The sequence below is a fragment of the Athalia rosae genome, chromosome 5, assembly GCF_917208135.1.
Source record: "Athalia rosae chromosome 5, iyAthRosa1.1, whole genome shotgun sequence".
In the NCBI taxonomy this organism is placed as follows: domain Eukaryota; kingdom Metazoa; phylum Arthropoda; class Insecta; order Hymenoptera; family Athaliidae; genus Athalia; species Athalia rosae.
Window position 1 is genome coordinate 17,196,074 of NC_064030.1, and position 25,731 is coordinate 17,221,804.

General features: G+C 37.8%; 4 protein-coding genes across 7 annotated transcripts; 2 read left to right on the plus strand and 2 right to left on the minus strand.

Moving 5' to 3' along the window:
- Positions 1-24: 24 nt before the first annotated feature.
- Positions 25-16,707, plus strand: LOC105687393 (plexin-B). Of its 4 annotated transcripts, none has more exons than XR_003150311.2 (7): positions 25-2,647; positions 3,742-4,314; positions 4,480-5,405; positions 5,478-5,881; positions 5,965-10,210; positions 10,291-10,509; positions 16,570-16,707. XR_003150311.2 is itself a non-coding variant. In XM_048655222.1 (7 exons), exons 3-7 carry the CDS (start codon positions 3,918-3,920, stop codon positions 10,396-10,398), a joined length of 6,081 nt encoding a protein of 2,026 aa, XP_048511179.1. In that variant the 5' UTR covers positions 25-2,647; positions 3,243-3,466; positions 3,742-3,917; the 3' UTR covers positions 10,399-10,536. The 4 variants fall into 4 exon arrangements, 3 of the variants coding, with proteins under 3 accessions (XP_048511179.1, XP_012258448.2, XP_025602857.2); XM_048655222.1 differs by lacking the exon at positions 16,570-16,707 and adding an exon at positions 3,243-3,466 and having other exon boundaries at positions 10,291-10,536; XM_012403025.3 differs by lacking the exon at positions 16,570-16,707 and having other exon boundaries at positions 5,965-6,463; positions 6,530-10,210; positions 10,291-10,536.
- On the minus strand, positions 16,352-18,055 carry LOC105687248 (integrator complex subunit 12). The gene is made up of 5 exons (XM_012402713.3): positions 17,849-18,055; positions 17,473-17,652; positions 17,039-17,407; positions 16,889-16,958; positions 16,352-16,818 (listed from the first exon to the last, which is right to left on the minus strand). Exons 2-5 carry the CDS (start codon positions 17,629-17,631, stop codon positions 16,520-16,522), a joined length of 897 nt encoding a protein of 298 aa, XP_012258136.2. The 5' UTR covers positions 17,632-17,652; positions 17,849-18,055; the 3' UTR covers positions 16,352-16,519.
- Positions 18,056-18,221: 166 nt separating this feature from the next.
- Positions 18,222-20,460, plus strand: LOC105687247 (beta-1,4-N-acetylgalactosaminyltransferase bre-4). Its single transcript, XM_020853047.2, has 2 exons — positions 18,222-19,013; positions 19,103-20,460. The coding sequence occupies exons 1-2, from the start codon at positions 18,228-18,230 to the stop codon at positions 19,295-19,297; spliced, it is 981 nt and encodes a 326-aa protein (XP_020708706.2). The 5' UTR covers positions 18,222-18,227; the 3' UTR covers positions 19,298-20,460.
- On the minus strand, positions 20,436-24,780 carry LOC105687410 (RNA-binding protein 5-like). The gene is made up of 8 exons (XM_012403059.3): positions 24,169-24,780; positions 24,029-24,098; positions 23,434-23,507; positions 22,787-22,900; positions 22,250-22,662; positions 21,832-22,166; positions 21,576-21,739; positions 20,436-21,495 (listed from the first exon to the last, which is right to left on the minus strand). The coding sequence occupies exons 1-8, from the start codon at positions 24,778-24,780 to the stop codon at positions 20,479-20,481; spliced, it is 2,799 nt and encodes a 932-aa protein (XP_012258482.2). The 3' UTR covers positions 20,436-20,478.
- Positions 24,781-25,731: the final 951 nt, after the last annotated feature.

Here is a 25,731-nt window from a genome sequence, read left to right on the forward strand (position 1 = left end):
ATAGTACGTCATTTTTAAAGGTATTCACCGATGGACTATTCACATTTATTCGAAGCAAGAAAACCAAATTCAATAAAATAAAATATTGATATACAAAAAATCAAAGTAAACGGTTAAAGAGATACACGAATAAATAAATTAAAAGCCGTCGAACAAATATGTCTGGCGCCCATACGTGAATGAAAAAAAAAACAGAAAAAAGTATAATAATAAATAATGATAACAATAACGATAATAGTAGTAATAATGGTAACAATAATAATAATAATAATAATAATGATTAATCATTATGTAATGTTAATTATTAACGATAATGAATAATCTTGCGGAAACTGAAAATCTTTTTTAAACAAAAAGAAAAAGAAAAAAATACAATATTACCTTCTCCTTGTTTTATAATTTTTATACGAAGTTGGGGGGTGGGTTTTCATGATTGGGGTAGAAAAAGAGATGAAATGGGGGATTGAAGAAAAAATAGAAATGCTTTTTCTGCGTGTGTATAATAATGTATGTATATACATGTAATAATACTTTGACACTTTGCAAGCCGGGTAAAAACGAAAGGATAAAAAAATTTTAAGGTCATCTTAGTGGTCGTCGTCGTCGTCGGATTTTCTTTATTAGCGAGAAAATAAAAAGAAGAATAAATGAAAATTTTTTTCAAATAAAATGTAATAAAATAAATGAAAATAAAAAGAAAAGGAAAATATGTAAATTAATTCTTCAACGCGTGCGCGTGAATAAAATATATTTCTCAACACACTAGTTTTATTATAATAAAATAATTATATTGTAATTTAATAATACGGCAGATCTAGCGTCATCAATTAGTTATTCGAAGTTGAGAAAAAAGGTACAGCTAAACAGGAAAAAAATAAATATATCAATCGATTTCTCGATCGAATAAATTTCTTTTTCAAGACTATTAATAATAATCGATTAACGGTTCACATGATATTCCTAACAAGATATACATATATATATATATATATATATATATATATATATATATAGGTATATGTATTAATGATAAAATATTAGTTTTGCTTGTGTTATGAATAGTGTTGATAATATTTCGCATGTGAAAGAAAAAGAAGTAAAACAAAAATTAGAATGAGGTAGAGAACACTAATAATAATAATAGTAACTGTCATAATTAATAATGATAAACATAACAACAATAAATAATTGGAAAGATTTCACAGATTCTAAACACATAAATCATCGCAAGATCACTGTACGAAGAAAATCTATACTTATCAACTTTACATTTTTATGATAAAGAGGAGGAAAAAAAAAATATATATATATTATCAAACCAACAGAGAGAATCCGGTGAATTTTAGAAGTAAGTAAGAATTTTGAAAAAATAAAAGGGTTTTATTAAAATAATATTAAGAGTAAAAATACATAAATAAATAAGGAATGAAAACCTAATTTCACCAAAATAATAGTATATCGTTGTGAAATCTCTATTTTTTTTCTTGGTTTTTCGAATTAATGAACCGCTCTAATCGTATATGATCAATTAATTTACGAATTGTTTGTTATAATATTGAAATAAATCAGACAGATAATTAAACATGCCCACTTTGCAATGCAGATATGATAGAGCAAAAAAAATCAGTCATAGTAATAAAAATGACGTTGATGGTATTTGAGAGACTTAGGGACTATTAATAAGTATGTGTAAATAACAATACATATTTACAGAATAAAATTGTGACAAGACTAGCGAAACTTTTCAGAGTATTTTTATTGAATTGAATTATTCGAAATTTTGGTTTTCGAAGAAAGAAAGGAAAGGGAACGAACATTTTTTGTAATTACATAATTTTTTTTTAAATGTATCGCGAAATTGAACTGCGCGCGCAACTTTTTAAATAGTGTAATTGAATTTATTGAACTCTTTTTGCGAGGTATCGAGTTAGGTTTTCGACTACGGGTTTATTCGATTAATCGAAATTATGAGTTGAAATTGTTTCGAGAATCAGGAGCAGCCTGCAAGCAGGAGCAGCAGCGGCAGCGTTCCGCAGCCACGGCCCCGTCAGTCGGACATTAAATGGCGGTCTTGGTCCTTATCTTCCCTGGAGTAGTATTATATTATGAATATTTACATATATTGTCATTGAACTGACAGTGTTAGTGTCCCTTTAACAGTGTACAGTGTGCCATTGGGGCGTATTTTAAGAAAAACTATAATATTAAAAATCGAATCTCATAGGAAACCGTGAAACCCCGATTTATCATAATCTTAAATGTGTGTTGAACGTGTTTTAGTAGTGCCCCGTGTTTTGTGATGTGTTGAACGGAAGGAAAGAAAAAACGAGAGGGAGAAAGACAGAGAGAGAGAGAGAGAAATGTGAGGGAGAGAATAAAGAAGAAGAGGAAAACTAAAGATAAACGAAGAAAATATTCAAACTTATTGTGCATAGGATTCAACTTTAATAGAAAAATGTTGCTGCGGCGTTTCAACAAACAGCAATACCAGCGGCGGCGATGACGACGACGTCGTCGTTTTAGCGGACATAGTCTACACGGCACCATAGCCGCAGCCATGAACCCTAGCTATTTTAACGTCCTACTAAACAGTGTAGAAAAATTACCCATTAAGGATAAAAAAAGGATAAACGAACACGATAACAAGGTAGCAAATGATCCTATCCCTAATTCAAATTCATCTGCACATTTAGTCTTCCCATTCTTCAATTTTTCTCACGGTTCATTTTCGTTTTTTTTTTCTTTACTTTCTTTTCTCTTTCTCTTCTTGTGCTTACCTTACAAGATGCTTTTTTTGTATTTAGGCTTCTACCTGTCGTACTTCATAGACAAGAAATTCCATGAGAGGATTAAAAAATGGGGAGAAAAGTAATCTCTTGAATCGATTTACTCGCACCTGTTAACTCACATTAACAATTTCCATGCACATCATTAAATCAGTCTACAAAGGGATGATACAGAATATATTCACATTATTGTTGTTGTCTTCCTCTTTCTTCAGATTCTCGCTGGCTTTTCATATTTGTATTCTTGTGATTAGTTATTGTTGTTTGTTTGTTTTTATTTTATTTTTTTATTGCATTTCACACACGTGTGTTTTTCATTTGTGTTATCTTGAATTAAGGAGATAAAGAAAGATGTAGAACCAAAAAAGAGAAAGAAATTTAGTGCTTTTACCGTGCTCTAATTGAACAAATGCATACATAATACTTTAACGATAATATGAGCTTCCAAAACAATAGATTGAACAAGGCTCACCGACCCGCACCACCATGGCGATCATGGGGGGAATCTGCAACCTCCCCCAGGCTCAATTCATATCCAACCACTTTGGGATTGAACTCCTTTTATAACTAGCTGCAAAATTCTATTCGCTAAATTACTACTACCACCCATCCATCCGACAAACCCATAGAGTTTGAAGAAAGAAAACAAAAAGAGATTGAGAGAAAATATAAAACTAAAGGTATAAAACAAAACATCAGGAGAACGTGTTTCACAAGAACAATTACCACCCTTCATACGACTCACAATTGTTTCTAGCTAATCCTCAAGACCGAACAAAAAAATTTTCCCATTGCCAAGCTCTTTTTGCTTGACGTATAAAGAGAGGAAAAAAAAATTTGAGTCGATGAATCGTATAGCACAATATATGTAGGAAATGATTTTCATTATGTTGTTTAACAAAAGGTGAAGAATCTCTGGCTAATAATTGGCTGAATATTTTACATTTGCTTTCAGGGACATGGAGCTTTGAGCGTCATGCTGGCGACTGAATGTGGGCATAGCTGCTGGTAGCGCCTCTCTGCCACTGGCTAAATACCAACGGGGTAAAATAGACTCCAATTCACATTCCTCAATACCGCTTCCTCCTTGGCTCTTGGGTCGCAATTTGCTGCCCACAAATTTCTCGCATCATGAGGCTCCTTGGACCTGTTGGATCCCTTCCTGTATCGCCTCCTGTACCTCCTCCGCCACGATTGCAGCTGTTGTCAACTTGCCTCGGCTCGGTATTTTCCTTACCATTTGCCACTTGGCTTCTAGTTACGATTGCTGCAGCTGCAATGGACACACCATCCAGCCCAAGTCCAAACGTTCCAGACAAAAATTTCCCACACATCGTCGCACAATTTCCTCCAACGGACAGCATGCGATATAATTTTTATCCCCTCGATCCAAATACCACCAGGGAAGGTCCCCTTAGGTTTAATCATCTCATCACCGATCCTGTTAATAACAGACTCTACGCCGGAGCTGTTAACAGGCTCATGCAGTTCGACTCTGACCTCAGACTAGAGGTGCTTGTTTCTACAGGTAAAAATGGATTGATTTTAGTTGACATTGTAATATGGAGACATAGCAATAATAAGGATATAGAATTTGGTTCACTTATCCATTGTACAAACTGGTTGTTTTTTTTTTCATTCATGTCTTGAATTATTTTTAACCGATGCTATAAAATGGATTTAATCGTTACAGGGCCGAGACTGGATAATCCTCATTGCCACGCTACTGGCTGTACGTCAAGGGAAGTAGTGACTAGGCTAATGGATAATACAAACAAACTATTGGTCGCCGATCTAGACTCTCGTAACCTCATCGCATGCGGTTCTCTTTTTCAAGGAACATGTGAGAAATATAAAATGTCTAACATATCCCTGAAACCTGAGTTTATTTTACGTAGCGTAGCTGCAAACGATGACAATTCGTCTACTTACGCCTTTGTTGGACCAGAAAAATACGGCCCTCGGAGTAAAACTAATATATTATACGTTGGTACAACATTTACGAATAATGGAGATTACAGTCAAGATGTACCTGCCATTTCAAGCAGGAGTCTCGTAGACCTGTCATTGAGGAAATTTGAATATCAAGAGCACTCAACAATTCAAATAGACGTCAAGTACAGGGATCATTTTCTCGTTAAATACGTTTATGGATTCAACGCAAGTATCTTTGCATACTTTGTCGTGGTACAAAAACAATCTCATCTGCCCGAACTCGAGGAACTCGGTTATGTTTCGAGATTAGCCCGGAGCTGCATAAGCGATCCGAACTACGATAGCTATGCGGAAGTTACGTTGCAGTGCAGCGTCGACACCGGAGATGGAAGTCAGCACATTTACAATTTGGTACAGGATGCCAAAGTTGCTGCGGCTGGAAGTGATCTCGCCATACAGCTCGGCATATCCAAAGGAGATTCCGTGCTCGTATCAGTTTTTTCACCAAGCAAAGGAATCACCAGCGAGCCATTACCTCGATCTGCCGTTTGCGTCTACAGTCTTCGCGACATCGAAGATAAGTTCATTGAAAATATACACATGTGCTTCAACGGGACCGTAAAGTACAGAAATATGGAATACGTTAGCGGACCTATACAGAACGGAATGTGCCCGACAGCAGGGGTGAGTCGGCAGTCAAGAGAATGACGAACATCTTTTAATTGTACTAAAAAAAATTAATTCTGTTTTTCGCAGACCACCGGAAATATTTTAAGCTTCTGTGAAGTTGCCCTGAAGATATCTGGGGTTTCTCCGATAGTTGCCCAGGCATCGCTGCACTTTCCAAATGTTTCCGTCTCCGCTATAACCATCGCTAACACGGAAAGTCATACGGTAGCGTTTTTAGGAACAACAGACGGAGTTTTGATGAAAGTGCTTCTCTCCGGTGTAGAGCCCGCTGTCTACGAAAGCATCGTAGTAGACAAGGGGCAGAAGTTACTTCCCGACACAACAATTGCTCCCGGAGGCGAACACCTCTACGTTTTATCCACCTCAAAGATAACCAAAGTCAAAGTAGAACATTGCAGCGGATACGCAAACTGCAGTAGTTGCTTAGATGCCAGGGATCCCTACTGCGGGTGGTGCTCGTTGGAAAAAAGGTAAGATTTTTGTTCGGGTTTAAATAATATTTTACTTTTGATTCTCTGACGATTTTGTTTTTTTCTCTGCATTTATTCATCAGGTGCACGGTGAGGGGTGATTGTCAAAAGGCGAGTCACAGCAGTCCGCGTTGGTTATCGTTAGGAACGGGGCAACAGTGCATAGATTTTGAGCAAGTCTTGCCGGACAGAATACCCATAAACCAAATGACCACCGTTCAGTTGACGATAAGGACTCTGCCCGAGCTCCCTATAGGAGCAAACTACAAATGTGTCTTCGGAAACGCAGAACCAATCGACGCTCTCATGACCGGTTTCGGACTCTCCTGTCCAACACCCCCGGTTCTCGGCAGACCTAGTATCCCCGATGAGACTGACCACGTCCTCGTCCCACTTTCGGTCAGATCTAGCGAAACTAACAAGGATTTTGTTTCCCGCAACTTCGCTTACTACGACTGCTCCAAACATACGATGTGTTCGGAATGCGTCAGATCGCAGTGGGCTTGCAGCTGGTGCGTTTACGAAAATAAATGCACGCACAACACGACCTGCTGTCAGGGGAACGTTATTTCCGGCGAAAATGTAAGTAAGGCCGTCCCCAACCGTGAACTGCGACAAAATGATCAATGTCGATTGCACTCGTTCCAGAATCCTTCCCATCTAAACGCCCACGGCGTGCAGTACTGTCCTCGATTCGCGAGGCGCGAAGAGCCGCTGATGTTGCCGAACAATGTGCCGAAGGAGATAGTTCTGGAGGTTGAAAATCTGCCGCGCCCTCAGGTCGGACACACAGGATTCCAATGCATCGTTACGATCGAAGGCGCGAATCTCAAGGTCCAGGCGCGCGTCGACAGTAACAGATTTATAGTTTGCGACAAAACGGTCTACTCGTACGAAGCTGTCAGAGGCGATTACGAAGCTGCGGTTACGGTCGTATGGAACACCAACCATCACGTCGACCAGACGACCGTCCTGCTTTACAAGTGCGAGGTCTTGGGCTCCCACAGAGAGCACGCGGACTGCTCTCTCTGCGTGACGAGGGATTTACGTTTCGAATGCACCTGGTGCGTAAACAGCTGCGTTTACAGACATTCCTGTCTGCACTCTCTGTTCTCGGTGTGTCCAAAACCACGGATCGACATGATCAAGCCTTTGAGCGGACCCATCGAGGGCGGGACTCTCGTCACGATCGAAGGCAGCAATTTGGGGCTCAAAGAAAGCGACGTGGAAGGAAAAATACACATCGGGGAAACTCCGTGCACTTTGGTAGACTACGAGGTTTCCGTTCGTATCGTATGTCGCACCGGGCCAAGCCCCCAAGAAACCACCGCGTCGGTGGTTGTGGGAAATAACGCCGGATACACGGAAAGTGCTGTGCTATTCAACTACAAAGATATACAGCTGACGGGAGTTTACCCCACGATGGGACCGCAGAGCGGAGGAACCCAATTGGCAGTTTCCGGGATGTATCTTAACATCGGCAGTACCATATCCGCGTATTTGGACGAGCTACCTTGCGAAGTAAACGCGACTCAGGCGAGCAGTACGCGACTTACGTGTGTCACTAGTAAATCTGGAAGTGTCAGACGTATAAAGAAACTCACCTTGAGCATAGACGGAGCCAATAGAACGCTGATTAACAACCCTTACAATTATACGCACGATCCCACGATAATGGAGATAAAACCGCTCAGGAGCTTCGCGTCTGGCGGAAGAATGATTACTGTGCATGGAACGAACTTGGACACCATACAAAAACCGGAAATGGAAGTGTATTTGGAAAATGAACCTCTACCGGTGAACAAAACAGTCTGTACAGTTTTGAATCCCACGCAGATGGAGTGCCCTAGTCCTTGCATAGCTGAAAAATTCAAGATCCTACAGCGAACCAAGAGATCTCTGCATAAACATGGCTCGCAGGTTTTGAAAGAGTCTCAACTACCCCTGAGGATAGGATTCGTCATGGACCATGTGGATTTAGAAAAACACTTTCAGAGTCTCAGAATCCAGCTACTTTACGTCGAGGACCCAAAGTTCTTTCCATTCCCGAACAATGTTAAACTCTACAAGGGCGACACGCTCGTAATAGAAGGGGAAAATCTGAACCATGCGAGTGACGAGTCGGATGTGAATGTCACCGTTGGTACAGTGCCTTGTAACGTAACTTCTCTCGCTCTGACTCAGCTGGTTTGTACTCCGCCCGACCAGCAGCCCTTGGACACCGATGAAATTGGAATCAAGATGGACTACGGACTTCCCTTAGTCGTCGTTAGAGTCGGACAGAGCCTCAGGTTTCCCATCGGATATCTTCGCTATGACGTTATAAAGTCCTACCCGTTTCCTCCTGAAGCTATTGCTGGGATTGCCGCAGGGACTTTTGGATTAGTATTTCTATTTGTGTTAGTCCTGGTACTGTATCGGAGGAAAAGTACGCAGGCTGAGAGGGAGTACAAGAGAATTCAAATACAGATGGATACTTTGGAAAGTAATGTTCGTATGGAATGCAAACAGGCCTTTGCCGAGCTACAGACCGATATGACAGACCTCACGGCTGATCTTGAGTCATCGGGAATTCCAACTTTAGATCACAAAAATTACATCATGAAGGTATTCTTCCCTGGGGTTATAGATCATCCGATACTCAACGATCCAAGACCTCGAAATAACATTCCTAGAACAAATTACGACGCTGCTATGCTGCAATTCGAACAGCTAGTTAACAACAAATGTTTCATACTCACGTTCATCGATACTCTCGAAGCGCAGAAGTCGTTTAATATCAGAGATAAAGTAAACGTTGCTTCACTTCTCATGGTTGTTTTGATGGGAAAAATGGAGTATGCAACCGACATATTGATGAATCTTCTCCTTCGACTCATCGACAAATCCGTCGGGACTAAATATCCACAACTCATGCTCAGACGGACGGAATCTGTGGTTGAAAAAATGCTGACCAACTGGATGGCGCTCTGTATGTATAACTACTTGAAAGATTACGCGGGATCGTCTCTCTTCCTTTTGTTCAAGGCTATAAAACATCAGATAGAAAAGGGCCCAGTCGACGTGATCACACACGACGCCAGGTACTCGTTATCGGAGGAAAGGCTCCTCAGAGAGCAAATAGAACACGGTGTCGTTACATTGCACGTCGTGCAGGACGATCTGGATGAAAAAATACAGTGCAAGGTACTCGATTGTGATACGATAAATCAAGTGAAATCAAAGATTTTGGATGCCCTCTACAAAAATACTCCGTTTTCCGCTCGTCCTTCGATCCACGAGGTCGATTTGGAGTGGCGTCACGGACGTGGAGGGCATCTAACACTCCAAGATGAAGATCTTACGACGAAGTGCAGCGAGGAGTGGAAAAAAATGAATACTCTAGCTCATTACGGAGTGAAAGAGTCCGCAGTGATGTCTCTTATACCGAGACAGAACGACGGATTCTCCGTTAGCTGCAAGCCACCTTGCCATAACTGCAAACCTTCCCATCTTCACGGTAATCATTGTTCCTCCGCTCATCTTTCATCTACTCCTAATCACACGATGCTCAGTCCCATAACCTATTCACACTCACCAGGAGGCATTTATTTTAACTCTCAACACTCTCCGCCAATTATTACTGCCAATGGAGATATTGAAAGTGGACACGGTGGAAATCAGAGACTCTATCACTTAGTTAGACCCGTAGAAGAAGGACATTATCCCCCGGGTTTGGGAACGACCGGTGGGAAACACCATCACCCCGAAAGAACGCACAAGGCTATACCTGAGATATTCCTCACAAGATTACTGTCGACCAAAGGTACCGTCCAAAAGTTTGTCGACGATTTTTTAAACACCATATTAACGGCTAACGAAGCTTTACCCAGTGCCGTTAAGTGGCTTTTCGATCTCCTCGATGAGGCTGCCAAGAGACATGGGCTCACCGATCCCGAAGTGCCTCACGCCTGGAAATCGAACAGTCTACCCTTAAGGTTTTGGGTTAATTTTATTAAAAATCCAGACTTCATGTTCGATATCAATAAGACAACCACGGTTGACTCGAGTCTCTCTGTAATTGCGCAAACATTTATGGACTCTTGTTCGACGACAGAGCACAGGCTCGGCAAGGACTCTCCCTCTAATAAATTGCTCTTCGCTAAAGACATACCTCACTACAGGGAGAAGGTAGGAAGATTTTACAGTGACGTACAAAGGCTACCACTCATCACCGATCAAGAAATGTCAAGTGCCATGCAACAATTGAGCGCTGCTCATGCCAACGAATTCGATGTTATAGCCGCGCTGAAAGAACTCTACATTTACGTCAGCAAGTACTACGAACAAGTAAGCAGAAATTCGACGAGAATTTACATCCTATTTCCAGGCATTGATATACCGACAACTTTTTTTTTTAATTCTCACAGATTCTAGAGGCCTTGGAAACTGACGCGGGTTGTCGCAAGCTACATTTGGCGCATAGATTGGAAAATGTTGCATGTACGCTCGAAGGAGAAGAAACGAGTGCTTGCTGACATAACTTTCCCGTTTCAGCCCTAAAAACCGATGGACCCCCCATGAACATTGACTAGTGCCTCGACGAAAATGCATCGCAGCAAAAACACCATGACAAGAAGTTTTGGCAGGTGAATAAAAAAAGAAAGAAAAAAAAAGAAATTAACGTAAAAGCTTAATATATACGGTAGCTAAGTAAAAAAGAAAGAAAAAACAAAAAGAAAAAAGTAAGAAAATAAAATATATTGATAAACAGACTAAAATTCAACGAAGAAATAAAAGTAAAATTATATAAAAATAGATTTCGCTGCGTGATCAGAGAAAGAGAGAGAAAAGGACTCTTGCAGCTTATTCATTTGTGTGTTTTCTTTTTTTTTATTTTCTTTCAATTGGCTTGGTATTGTTTTTCTCTAATTTTTCATGCCTTCGGTAGAACGTTGGGAAGAAGCATTGCATTATCGGTACAGACTTGTACGGTAAAAGGTTTTTAAAAATAGGAGAAAAACAAAAAAGGAAATTTCAAAATAGAGTAATTTTTCTAACGACAGTGAGGACGACATACTTAAACATAGAAACTCGAGCTGCCTATTTCTCGATAAAATTTCTGACGAACAGAATTGATGATTTTTATCGACGCGGCAGACACAGAATCGCGTAATTGACAAGCAGCAATGTGTTTAAAAAAAAAATCGTGTCTGTGATTACGCAAAGACGGTGTTCAGCACGAGTAGCCTGTGATTTAGAAGGATTCAAAAACAAAAACTCCATGAATAAATAAATAATAAGTTTGCACTGTTAGAACTATTTCAACTTATGAAAAATAACAAAGAACAAGGAACAAAGACCCACGAATTTGTAAGCTTCGTATCGACACACACTCCCGCCGATAAAACAAGTTAGACAGCTAGCCAGAATAAGATTTTAGAAAATATTGATGTGTAAATTAAGAGACGAGAAAAAGAAATTCACGTACACTTATCCGTTTGTGCTGAAACAGTAGTAAACTCATGACAGAGACTCGTTGCTTTGAAACTAAACGAAATATAACGAAACAAACTTTAAAGAAAAACCAGTCACGAAACTCACAACTTTTTTCAATCTGAGACTACTTAACAAACAAATGCTGAGTTTATTCATTTTATTTATTCGTTCGATCGATGTAATTATCATTTCAATTAGCTTATATAGGTGTACATTTTTTTATTTTTTTTTTATCGTGAGTCATTCGCAGGTATCTGTCTCTATAGATCGTTGATAAATTTATCGTCGAGAACGTACATAAGTTTTTTTATTTTTCTTTTTGTAGTTTTAATAATTTGTTTTTTTCTTTCTATTTTTTTCGTGTATGTATGATGATCTCGTGGAACGGTTCGTAACTATAGTGATTTTCGAACCATTTCGAAAAGGCTGAGAGACGATTGCTAATGAGAAATAAGTATAACATTGCATAATAATAACGATAATAATAAATAATTATTATAATAATTAAAATTAATGAAACAGAAGGAAGGAGAAAGAGAGAAAACAAAAGGGAAATTAAGGATATTGAAATAGAATTATTAAAATTAGAACTAAGCGTTATCAGGAGCAGCTCAGTCTACTCTAGGCCTAGGTAAGCTGTAATATTAAAGACAACGTATATAATATACATTATATACTATATATATAATATATATATATATATATATTCTAATACGTAATTAATTTTTTCTAGAATTTTTGTTCCATGTTTTTATTATTATTATTATTATGTTTTTTCTTATAATAATTTTTTTTTATTCTACGTATATGTATTTCTTTTTCTACACACTTATGCAATTGTTTTTATACATTATTTATATTTAGTTTTGTAAAACTTATACAACCATATATAATAATAATAGTAATAATAATAATAATAACAACAATAATAATACTAAATAATAATGATGATGTTGACGACGATGATGATGATACATAATAATGATAATAGTTGTAGAAATAACAATGATAATAATAATAATATTAATAATAATGGTAATAATACATCGTAAAATAAATCAATAAACTGACATCCAGCGATGATGCAATTATGAACTGCCAATGATGACGGAGACGATGACAACAATTATGATAAATTATCAAAAGATATTATAATCATGATCGGATTCAGGCGACAGTGATTGATCATTGAATTACGATGATTGGGTGGGGTGGATTTGAAAGGGAACTGGGGAGGTTTGTCGAACAATATATTATTAATTATTATGATTATTAATATAGAAAACTATTATTAAATAATCTACATAGAAAACTATATTATAAATATTATTACTTAATAACGATCGATGATATAATTGATGAATTAATTGATCGATTAATTCGATTCGGTACCCGCGATTTATTTGTGTAACGTTTTTTATACGATAAAAAAGAAAGAAAAAAAAGGAAATCAAAAAGAACAAAAAAAGTTTGTGAAAAATGAAACGTAAATACCAAACCAATGAAATTTTTATACACGGTGATAAAGATGGCCATCCATTCGGGGCCCGCGTCTTCGATAGTAGAAGAGAAGAGCTGGTAGAAGAGAAACAAAAAATGGAAAAAACTTTCGATTATTAGCGAAGATTTAAAATGGGGGAAAAATTGAATAACTATTATAATATTTGATATCGAAGACACGTGTCCCTTGTATTGTAGTAATACAATATAACATATACTATAATAAAACTTAATCGACAGTATTCATTTCAACAATTTGCATAGCTAATTGTCTTTTCGTTTTTGATTTTTTGTTTTCTTTTTTTTATATTGTTACGTCAATGCTTCGTTTACGTGTTAACGTTGCTATTATTATTATCGTTGTTGTTATTTTTATTATCATCATTAGTTCATATCAAGATTGGTGAATTGTTTTCATAATTATAATTATTAATTTTGTGTCATTATCATCGCTAGCTCAAAATTCGAGTTTCAACCAGTGTTAACTCAACGCGCACTGCCAATGCTCTCTTTATATATATGTATATATAATTTATACATATATTCGTATATGTATGTATGAATAAGTGCTTTTTATATAATTTTCAATTGATTAATTGGAGCTTTTTCTTTTTTTCTGTTTCTTTTAATTTAATTTTATTATTCAATTGAATCAACTGATTGATTGGCTATAATATTATAGTATATCGTATATCGAATGAATATGTATATATATATATATAGACATATATACATTGGAATTGTGTATAATTAATATGAAATCATGAAAAATTGGACCCCTTGTGTCCGACATTATTGATGGTATTGAGTAAATAATTAATTGATTAATAATGAACGAAAAGAAAAAAAAACCTAATTAATCAAAGAAAGGAAGAATGAAAGATGAAACTTGCAGAGAGAGGTTTGGAGAATGATCATGATCGCTCAGTATTTGTACTTAATTAATTAAGTAAAACAAAAAACAAAAAAATAAAATAAAATAAAATCGATCAAATCGACGGTATCAATTGTGAATTGATGAATCTCTTCGATGAATATTTTACTTTTGTACTATAAACATCTTTTTATAATAGTTTATTCGATTGTAATGCATCTTCAATCATTTATGCAGTTCCGTCACCTCTTTCCATTTGAAAAGAAGTATAATCAATTATTTTTTTTTAATTTCTCCAACAGCTTTGCATTTATTTTCTTGCTCTCTCTCTCTCTTTCTCTCTCTCTCTCTAACATTTTCAGTAAAATTACTTGAAAGAAAAACCAAAATCATATGAATTTAGAAACAAACCCCATGCTCGCTCTCCCTCTCCAAGTATCTCCATCGCTCTCTAATATCTCTCTTTGGTCTTACCACATAATATATAGCCCAACTATGTATCTCTACTATACCTATATAGTATACGTATCATCTATTTATTTATACATTCAATTAATTAGCTAGTTAGTGCAATTAATTATGAAAAAAAAATTATTATTTACAAAAAAAAATTACTTTTTTTTTTTAGTTTTACTCTACGTCGACCATAATTTATAGTAATTAATATGCACTGCAGTGTATATTAACACAAACTAATTGATAGTTGTATCCGATCATCCGCCATTAATTGTACACATTATTATTAAGATTATTATTACTATTATTGATGTAACTAGCAAGACAATTCATTCTATTTTCTTTTTCTTTTTAATTTCTTTAATTTTTATTCATGTGATATTATATTGCATGAATCTATTGTACGCGTATGTAGTCATACTTCTCTTTTTTTTTCGAAAGACTTTAATTTTTCTTTTTGTCAAGTGTTCTTTGTATTCGATAGACTGAATGAAATCGATATCTAAAAAACAAATAAGAAAACTTGACGATAATAGGAATGAAAATTGGAACACGCGTTGCAATTAATTGGTAAAATTACGCAACGCAAAATTAAGGAACAAAATAAAAAACAGAAATTAACGAAACCGAAAATGCAAACAGCTAACGAAAAAGTACCCTCGAAATCATTACTTTTTTACCTTACGTTATTTATTACGGCTAAAACGCTTTGTTGGTAAATTGACTTAAATTATTATTATCATCATTACCATCATTATTATCATTATTATCATTATTATCATTACTATTAAAAGAAAAAAAAGGTTTGAAGCCAGCGTACAATTTGATACATAATTAAGTGTGCCAATAATGTGCAGTTTCCGATATAATTCTATATTATATAGATATTATACATATAGTTGATAAATATATTTAAAGAGAGAAGTAAAGTGGCGAACAAACAAGAAGAAGAAGAAAATAAAACAAAAAAAAACGAAGAAAAATTGAATTGAATTTGAAAATTGTGCGCAATACATAAGTCTGTAGGTATATACATATTATACATAAATAATCAATACGCGATAACAAAAAGGATGAAAAGCATAAAAAAATGAATAAATAATAAAATAAAAATAATAATGAATGAGTGGAAGAATATAAAAACAATAATTTAAATGAAAAAAGAAATGAAAAAACGAGATTCGTCGGCTGATATCTTAAATATTTATACATTTTGTACAAATGGCAAAAACACAAAAAAAAAAAAACGAAAAAAACCGAAATGTTACTCTCATTGTAATATTGAAAAAATGACGATGTAATGATATAGGAAGAAGAATTTATGGGATTCATTGCATTCGAAATTGACGAATTAAAACGAGTCACCATATTATATAAAAATGATTTGGAAATGAAAATTTGAAAAACTAGAAATTTACAAGTCTAACTTTTACGGGGGTACTTGAAATAATCAATGATTGATCGAGTGACCGATCCATTGATTAATTAATTGACATTTTTTAGGCATCGTATTGGGCAATATAAGTAGGCACACACAACTTTTGGGATAAAAGGAAATAAAATAGGGAAGCGAACATATTTTATTATTAGATTACGAAATATGTGTATATATATGCATATATATTTAAATTTATATATGTCTGTGTGCATGCTAATATTATCCTATTCTTAAAACCTTTGTAAATAATTGCCCAGTATAAAAGAAAAGAATAGAAAAAAAAAACTAACAATAACACATTATAAGAAAAGAACAAGAAAACCCCCATCTACTAGGTTCTAAGTTACATAAGGAGAAAAACGAAAGATAATTACTCGAAGAAACGAAATGACTCTTGCCAAATTTTGAATGGGACATATACTATAGAGACAAAAACGAAGAAAGGAAAAGAAAAAAATCCGTTTGAGGAATCGCAAAATATATTGGTATTATAAACTATACGATTTTATGCCTTACTTATATTTGATTTATTACAAAAAAGAAAAAGAAAAACGAAAAAAAAAATCATAAACGAATAAGATAAATAAATTAATAATTAATAATATTGAATCAATCATAAACGAATCTCGGGAGTGAAATAAAACTATGAAGACATTCCCAAAAAATTATTTATTTATTTTTTCCATCATTTTGAAAAAAGAATAACAAAAATTCTTGTTTTTTGTTTATTTCATTTATTTTGTGTGTACAGTTTTATAAATTATTCGCCGTAATTCATTGATTCTATGTGTATAAATTTGTTTCGATCGCGGTGTTCGATCAGTCAATTCAATTAAACAATTTACAATATTCTCTACATTAACATACGAGAGAAAAAAGAGAAATCGATTACCTACTCCGAACCTGATTTTATTTTGTATAACAATGATTTTTCTTGTGTAGATTTTGATGACGAGGAGTTTGCGTTAGACGAGGGATGTTTACCGCTGCTACTCCCACTGCTGTTGCTACGTTTTTCTTGTTTAACTTTTTTCATCATATCCCTTAATCTTCTGTCTGCACTTACGATGTTTATATTAGGGGTAAGTTTTGGTCCATTTGATCCTCCAGTAGGTGTACTACCACCGCTATTTGGTTGCGACTGTGCCGCGTTGCTAGACGACGATTTGTACTTGTCCGAATGTTTTGAGCCTGTAATGAGAAAGAACATTTAAACTCGGGTCGAAAAATTTAGCAATCCTTTCTCAGAAAAAAAACTTACTTGAACTTGATTTTTTGTGCTCCTTAGACTTTCCTTCCACTACAGTTTTTGGAGAACTCTCTTTAGTCGTCTGCAATAAAGAAATAGTATAATGCTGTTGTAGATTTTTGAAACGGGCCTCGTAAACTAGAGAATAATTGTCTTATTTACCTGTTGAGATTTGGAACAGTTTGAACAATACCATACGAATCGTGGATCATCGATTTGAGTGTCTAGGATGTGGGGCGTATGGCACTCTTGGTGATAAAGGGAATGACATTCGACGCATTCTACCAGTGTATTCCTTGCCCCAACGTCCATTCCCTTGCATATAACACAAGTTAAGTCATCCTCCAATATTTCCAATGCAAATGTATCATCCGTCTGGATTATATCTGGGGGAGTATCCCTTGAAGGCAAATTTATGGGAGAACTATTTTTGCTAGATTTGCTGGATTGTTTAGAAGAGGAACTTGATCCTTTGCTCTTTTTACTGCTACCGCTACTGTGATCGCTTAGCACCGGCTCCTCCATCGTGTACTGGAATCAAAAGAAGATATTACAAATGGTAATAATCTAACAACGGTTCTTGCAATTGTTGTAACCTTCTTATGGATAACGTTGCACAGCATTTTTGCTGGGCCATGCTTTAGTCGGATTGCTTCATCGAGGAGAGATCTGAGCTGCTCCGCAGAATCTTTATTGGGTGAATGCAGAAGACGCAGACCTTGCATGAACTGAGGATCCAATTCCAACTGTGACATTTTAAATGGGCCGCTTATTACCTGAGAAAAAAACAAGAGAAAAAATTAAAATCGAATTTAAAGTCAACAGGAAGGCGATTTTGTCAATTCTTATAAATTAATTCTTTGACTAAACAACTGGTTGAAACAATGAAAATCAGTGTGAAAAAATGTTTTCAGGTAGTTGGTAGTTGCTGTAGACGTGAGAATTTTAACAGTGAACACAAGTTGTACGTACACCGGCTCCACGATCAGTTTCCCCGCGATGGAAAAACTGTAAAAATTATTCAGTTTCTGTAAAATACGATCTACATATTAACACAATGACAGTAAATCTCAAGTTTCCGATCTCCTCAAAGCGCATACTTTGCGGAGCGTACGTGAAGTGTGTAGCTTGTTCAAAAGCCGCTGTTCCTTAGTTGGTGATTTTTTTTCCAGGTTAAAATTTGGCCACCACAAGGTTATGTGTAAGATGAAGTCAATGATGCCGCTGAGTTATGAGAAAGTGGAGGTTTTTCGAGCGGGATAAAATTGGAAAGCTAAGACCATCCCTTGGGAAGTTGGGATGCTTCGTTAACAAAGATTGAAAAAAGTCCTGGCTGGGGTTAAATTTTGAGATGATCCCTAAGGGTGTCGTCTCTCAGATTTCGGAGCACATCCGAAGCCTCTCCATAGCAATAGCGACGATTTTGGCTCTCTGCTATTGTCTTCATCCTGGTCGCTTCGCCTCGCACTATAGCCACATAAAGACCGAAGACATCTTCGAAGAGTTGGACAAGACATGGCCACCTGGAAATGATTCCTGCCCGTTTAATATAAGGGGTAGAAAATCGTTGTCATATTTGCTCTACCCGATAGACAATGCCCAGGAAAATCCAGCAGCCTTGGCTAAGCAACTTGGAATTTCACCGGGTGGACAATGGCGCCCTTTGAATTGTCGCCCACTTTTCAATGTTGCTATTATACTACCTTATCGTAATCGACATGCCCAATTAACTACATTCATATCTTTTATTCACCCGTTTCTCCAGGCACAGAACCTCGACTATAGAATATTCATCGTTGAACAAACCGAGGGCAGAGAATTCAATCGGGCAAAATTATTCAATGTCGGTTTTTCCGAAGCTATTAAATCCAGCGACTTTCACTGTTTTATATTCCAAGATATAGATTTAATACCGCAGAATCTCAACAACATATACGCTTGTACAAAAATGCCTAGACACATGAGCTCCAGTGTAAATACATTCAGATATAATTTACCATACAATGGATTATTTGGTGGTGCCATTGCTCTCACGCGTGAACATTTTCAACGTGCTAATGGATTTTCGAATGTATTTTACGGCTGGGGTGGAGAGGACGATGATTTCTATAGTAGGCTACAAACCAGGGGATTAAAGGTATGAAAACTCCCTCAACTATTTCTATTCCTTTTCAATGAGTTGTTATGTGCCCATTTTATTTCATTCATTCATACTTTCCGTTCAAGGTTTGTCGATTTGGGCCTGATGTTGCTCAGTATTATATGTTGATTCACGCCAAAGAACCGCCGAGTAGTGCACGATTTGTTAATCTCGAAACCGGTGCTCGAAGATATGATACCGATGGTATTAGTAATCTTGAGTACAGAGTATTGGACCACCAATTGCGTCCACTTTATACATGGATATTAGCAGAAATATAACGTATGTATTTTTCACCTCCATTATTTAAAGTATTGTTCTTGAGAGAAAAAAAGTAAACGAACCAACACAAAAGCAAAGAAAATTTCGCATCTGGTGTAGTATTAATGTATATTTATTAATTATCAATTAATAAATACAAGCACATAAACATTGCATAGTATGTATGTATAAGTTGATAAAAAGAAGAAAGCAAAAGTAATATGAATAGTAGTAATCGTAATAATTTACAAGCATAGTGTATAGTCTATAGATCACATAACTATATAAATACGTATAGTATACATATATATAATATTTAATACTCCGACGACGTGTCTTTTATTTTTATTTATTTCGTTTTCAAAATTTCTTTCGCTTACATATAACATACATACTGATAATAATCTCACAAAATGGGTGTTAAAAAAATAACATTACTAGTAGACTCGTGTTATGAATTTTAAGTAGCGATAAGTAAAATATCGACGTGAGTTGTATGTGTATATATATATATATATATTTGTATAAATATATACATAGGTATGTGTTTGACACTAGGCATCTCTATTAAATAATGATAATAATGATAACAAATAATAATTAAAGAAACACAATGGTTTCGTGATTGATACAATTTTTGAATATGAAATTCATTGTTATTTATTATTTTACATCTTTGATTAATAACCAGAGGGGTCATATGTGATAAATTGTACATACCATGATTGAAAAGTCAGAAATTTGATTTCTTATTAATGATGACTACCTGTTTCATTGGAAGCAATTTTTTAGCTCAGAGGTGATGTATTTTTACTTGGAAGAAAATTATTATAAAAATAAAAGAAAAGAGTAATCTCACAAACAGGAAAAAAAAAAAAAAACTAAAAGGAATAGAGTCGTAAAAATTGGTATTCGTCATTCCTCTACTTTGTCAATCAATAATTATTTTTACAATTCACACACCTATCTCATAAGAATTAATGTAAAATATTAATCGTTCATGTTCACACATACCAACTACGCAATGATCGACAACCATTCAGGCAAGCATACTTCGTAAAATGAAGGGGGGAAAATGAAAAAAAAAAAAAAACAATAATAAGCTTTCGATATTTAAAGTTTGAAATAAATGGAGTTTGAGAAAAGGGAAAAAATGTCTATAAAATGTTGTTTTTTTTTTTTTCCTCAAATACCAGAATTATTATGTGTCCGATAGTTCTTGGTATCTCGCATACATCATCTTTTTAACACAATCCTTGTACGTGTCACCAGGTAGAGCGTTGTAAGCCGCAGCCTTCGCCCCTAAACCTGCGGTTGGAACTCGTCTCTCCGCTTCTATTATACTGGTCCTACCTTGATTGGATTTACCCAACCCCATGCCCTCGCTCCAACCCATTTTTTGGAGCAATTTATTACCGACGTTGTCCGAACCGATACCTGCCCTAGTCGGTTCCTCGTAAGACACAGAAACTTCGTCTACTCTGGTTTTCAAATATTTTTCTTTTAGTTTATTCGGCTGCGGGGGTTCCGGCTCACCGTATTTGGCTCTCCTTTCCTTAGCCCTGTCTCTGTATTTACTGTTTCTTTGCTGTGGATCGTTGGGATCCAAACCACGAACGTGGTACCAATTTTCCAAGTTCTGTTTATGCAGATCGGACAACTGCTGGTGACGCAAAAGTCCCTCCTTGCTGGGAAACTGTCTCTTGCAGAGCAAACAGGCCAGTTTACTCCAATCCGTATGTTGGCGCTCTTCCTGCTGAACGTCTTCAATTTCTTCCTCCGTGTCGCTTCCTCCTCCGTAAGCGGCTACCAGACCGTTGCTACCGCTGGGATCTTCTTCCTCCTGGTACGCGCTGGCCAGGTTTCGTTTTTCCAAAATTGCGTAGCCCGCATCCGCTGCGCCGCTACCGGCACCTTGATGACCGCCCTCCAAGCCCGCGTACTCGCAGGTCCACGTCGATTTCGCGTTTTCCTTCTTCTGATTCAAGGTCTTCGCCCACCGTTCCATGTCCTTAGCAATTTTCTTAGCGACCTTCACTTTGTCCTGCTTATTCTCCTTTTTTTTCGACAGTTCGTCCTCCCTCTGGAGCTCCTGAGTCTGGGCCGAACTTCCGCAATCTTGTTGCTGCTGCTGCGCGATATTTGCCAAGGAAGATCCGCCCTCCGCGGACGACAGCGCCCCCGGAACACCGAGGCTATGAGGCATTCCGACCGCACCCTGAAAATAGAGGGATCGGTATCGGGGAACTGATCGATTCGGTTTTACAACAAGTCCACCCGTTTCTCCCGAAGACTCACCTTGGCTGGTTGGTAGGACAACGACTCTGCATCCCAGTAGAGAAACTGCTGTGTGTGGCTGTTGTAGTAGTACTGGGAATTGGGATCGTAATACAATCCGGTGCTCGGGTCGTAATAGTAACCCGAGGGTTCGTCGTAATGGTACGTGCTGACGTCGGGCACGGCTGAAACAATCGTGTGGAAATGATTGTTGTTCTCACGTCGGATACCGTGTTTCAACGGACTGCGATTGATAAGAGCAGGTAAATCAACGTACAATATACTTTCCCATCGCTGGCGTGGGCAGGGACTCTACCGGTGGCCAACGAGGTGCTGCTCGGAGCTGTGGGGGTGGGTCTCGCCCTCATTTCTTCGGCGTCTCCCAGTTTTCTCGAAGCCTGAAGCTGCTGGATCGCGGACTGAGCAACCGCTGCAGCTGCGTTTACTCTGTCGGTTTGATTCAGAGAGGGCAAAGTTATGGTGGAACCTTGCATTATCTGGTTCTGATAGTACTGCGTGTAATACTGAAGATAGTGCGCTTTTTGGGCCGGTGTTTTGGCGTACATGTTGGCGCTGTACTCCGCCAGTTGGTTGACGTCGTCCAAGGTGTACCTGGGCGATTAATGAAACGGGGTGAGGAAACGTTACCTCGAACTCGGCAGGTTTTCAACCCGCGATTCTTCGATTACTCTTACCTCTGCGGCTGCGACTCGTTGGATTTCCAATTACCGGCGTTGTTCACTTGATGGAGTTTGCAGTAGGCGATCTCCACCTTTCTACCGTCTACGAGGAGCCCCTGTTTACTCAATGACGTGTGGAGGAACATTGCGTCGACTACGTTAGCCATCTCCAGGTAACATACACCCCTCGATGTGTTCGTGAGAGTGTCTCTGCCGATCCGGATGCTCCTGATCGGTAGGGAGGAGAGGTTCTTCATGGCTTGTAGTACCGAATCCTCGGTCGTCAGGACGTCGAGACCGCGAAGGAGCACCGTGTTTGTAGGATGCGGGCTTATCTCGTCGCTTCCTTCGCCGCCCTCCTCGCTTTCGGCGCGCGACGCGCAACACTTAAAACAGGTCTCACGCCTTTTGAAGTTATGTGCTCCACACTGAGGGGAAACAAGTTTTTATTTTTTATTTGCAGTTTGTCTTAACGCGCAGCTGTTGAAACTTTAGATAGGTGAATTTCATTTCGTTTGCGTTTTGTAAAAATGTTATCAACCGCCCGCTGACCTTGACGCAGTGCCAATCTTGGGTATTTTTAGCCGGTGGCTTGTCAACGTGACAATCCTTCGGTATGCTGTACTGCATGACAGCTCGATACTGTTCCTGTAGCATCAGGACACCCTGAAACAGAGAATTTCAGTGTTATCCAATCCGACACCTTCCTCTGGCCTCTGTTCATCCCTTAAACTTGCTTTTTGCCGAAGGAACTGTCCACTCTGATCGATAAAAGTCCCGATTAGTAGTAGTCAGTAGTCGTAACGTCCACGAGAGCTTATCGTTAGTGTAAATAATACGGAAATAAAATCCGTCGACCACGTCCTACTCCTCGATTGCTTGGCGCGTTCGAGAATATCTTCTCATATTCTCTAAACTTTGAACGTTTATTTCTATGTTTCATTTGAAAAATTGAGTATCAACGATTCTTTTGCGAGGCAAATAATATTAAAGCACGATCGATGCGTTCGAGGCAAGTAAATAGGTTGGTAATTAGATATAATGGTAGGTAGGTGGTTGAAATAGCCTTTGGTAGGTGGACAGCCATGGCCATGGGGCGACCTAGGGCTGGAATACCATGCCCTGCCTGCCATGCCACGGGGCGTCGTTGTCACGCAAGCAACACATCGGTCGAGTACGTGGACTGAACTTCTTTCTACCTGTTTCATCTCCATCCATCGCGAGGCCTCCTGAGTCGCGTTAAACTCGACGAATGCAAAACCTCGTGAAGCACCTATACAGAGCAAATACACACAGATCCATTGTTAATCCACGTTTGTGCCTGAGAATTTTCTCTACTCTGAGAGGGCAGGCAATCACAGCACCGACCATTGACATTCAACGAAGCGATTGTCAGCTCCGAGTCACACCGAACGAATTTCCCATTTACCATTTCCCATTTACCTGAATAAATCATCACGGAGCAATCCTACACATGCCTAAAAAGGTCACCCCCACTTTTGATAAAAAAAAAAACAAAGATTGAAGAAAAGAAAAGCTTGATTGGAATGATATCACCGATCAAAAACCAAGTACAAGAAACAGATTGATGAAAATCCAAGAATTGAACTGTAGAGGGACCTTTTTAAATATATCTAGACTCGCTTATGGTCACTTATCGGACTCGTTAATGTTCCTCCTTGATTCGACGCTTCCGACGAGTTTTCTTGTCACATATTCGAGCACAATAGAAGGAGATGATCGCAGTGTGTATTGATGGCTATAGCGTTATAAAATTTAGAGAAAATTCTTTACCTGTATCCTTTTTCCTGATCAGCCTGATATCCTTTGGCATTAAACCGCAGTTTAGAATGTCCTGGCGTACCTGAAATCGAGCATAACTTTCATAGAAACCCCATCGTTATTTTCGTTTGTCATTGACTAATCAAACATACGTCATTTTCGGTTATGTGTTGAGCCAGTCCTCTGATCATTATCGTGTTATTGGGTGATTGTGATTTGTAGTGAATTCCTTCCATTGAGGAGCCATAGCCCCTGCCATGGTCGTGTTCAAAATCGATACTTTCCCTGCTGTGATCATCATCTCTGTCTCTATCCCTGTCATCCGTTCTTTTTCCTCTTCTGTCATCCCTCCCACCTCTGTCCCTGTCCCTATCTCTATCTCTTCGAGACCTGTCTCTGTCCCTTTCACGGTCTCTGTCTCTAGAGCGCTCTCTTTCTCGTTCTGCAGAGTCTCTTCCATCCCTCTGCCTTCCGTAACGATCGTCCCTGTCACCTCTGTGATTTCTATCTCGATCTTCTCTGCTCCTATCTCTTCTCTCGCGAGAACGATCCCTTTCTCTATCCCTATCTCGACCTCGGTGATTTCTGTATTCGGGACTACGATGCTCTCTTTCTCTGTGTTCCGCTCCGCCATATTCCACTGACCTGTGCTCTCCGTAGTCTGAACGGTAATCACCACCGTAATCTGATCCGTGACCTGGTCGCCGATCAGGTCCATACCCAGGCTCCCAGGGGTCAATATTATTGCTGTACATCGAATCCATTTTTTCTACCTAGAGGGAATTATTGCACGTGTTAGTAATTAGAAGGGAAGAGATAACAAGGTAGGGAAAAATGGAGAATATATTCAAGTGTAGATAATAATAATGTAATATTTACATAGCGCAACAGATTCCCACAAAGGGAGCCTAATGAAGTTGGGTACGAGTACTAATTTTGCAGAACGCAAAACAATGAAGAGTGCTAGGAAAAACGTCAGTATTTTACAATTGATTCAGTATTGATATTATCTGCAGAGAAGTCAATATAATACAATACACGATATATTGTGTGCGTGAGGTTCGTTTTATTGTCGTATGGGAAAAAAGTTTTAATTATTGTGTGGACTAGGACATAGTTATTTTATGTTTTATTAGCCAAAGAGAAACTCACCGGATCTATTATATTCTCCACCAGCTCTTTCGGTTTTTCCAACAGTATTTAAAACGCTGAATTTTTTTCCTAACGCAATGGCGTGGTTAGGACTCCTTGGTTTTTACTTGCAATATGGCCGCGTGCAGTACAGACACAAGAGAACAATTCTGGGGGATGCAGGGGGATGATTGTGGGAGAAGTTTACCAACAATTATGCTTCAAAATTTATAACAACAGATGTCACCGTCCGTAGAGTTCCTAGAAAATATTCAAGAGAAATATTTTAGAAAATATTATTCACCTTAGAAGTTAAGAACAGTATTTTAAATTTGAATCAAATATTAAATTTTTAGTTTCCAGATGATCTTGTGTTTGGGAAACTTCATCTGCTCACTAAATTAATCTGTCTGTCCGAATGATCGAGTTAACCTGTGATTTTTTTTCATCTTAGGGCCAACATTTGAAGTGGTTGTCTTGCAAAGGATACTCATACATTTCGAACTCACGTAATCGAATTTGTGACTCTGCCTGCCCCAGGACTTTTTCAAAATGTTCGTCGGAGATTACGGCATTACTGAGAT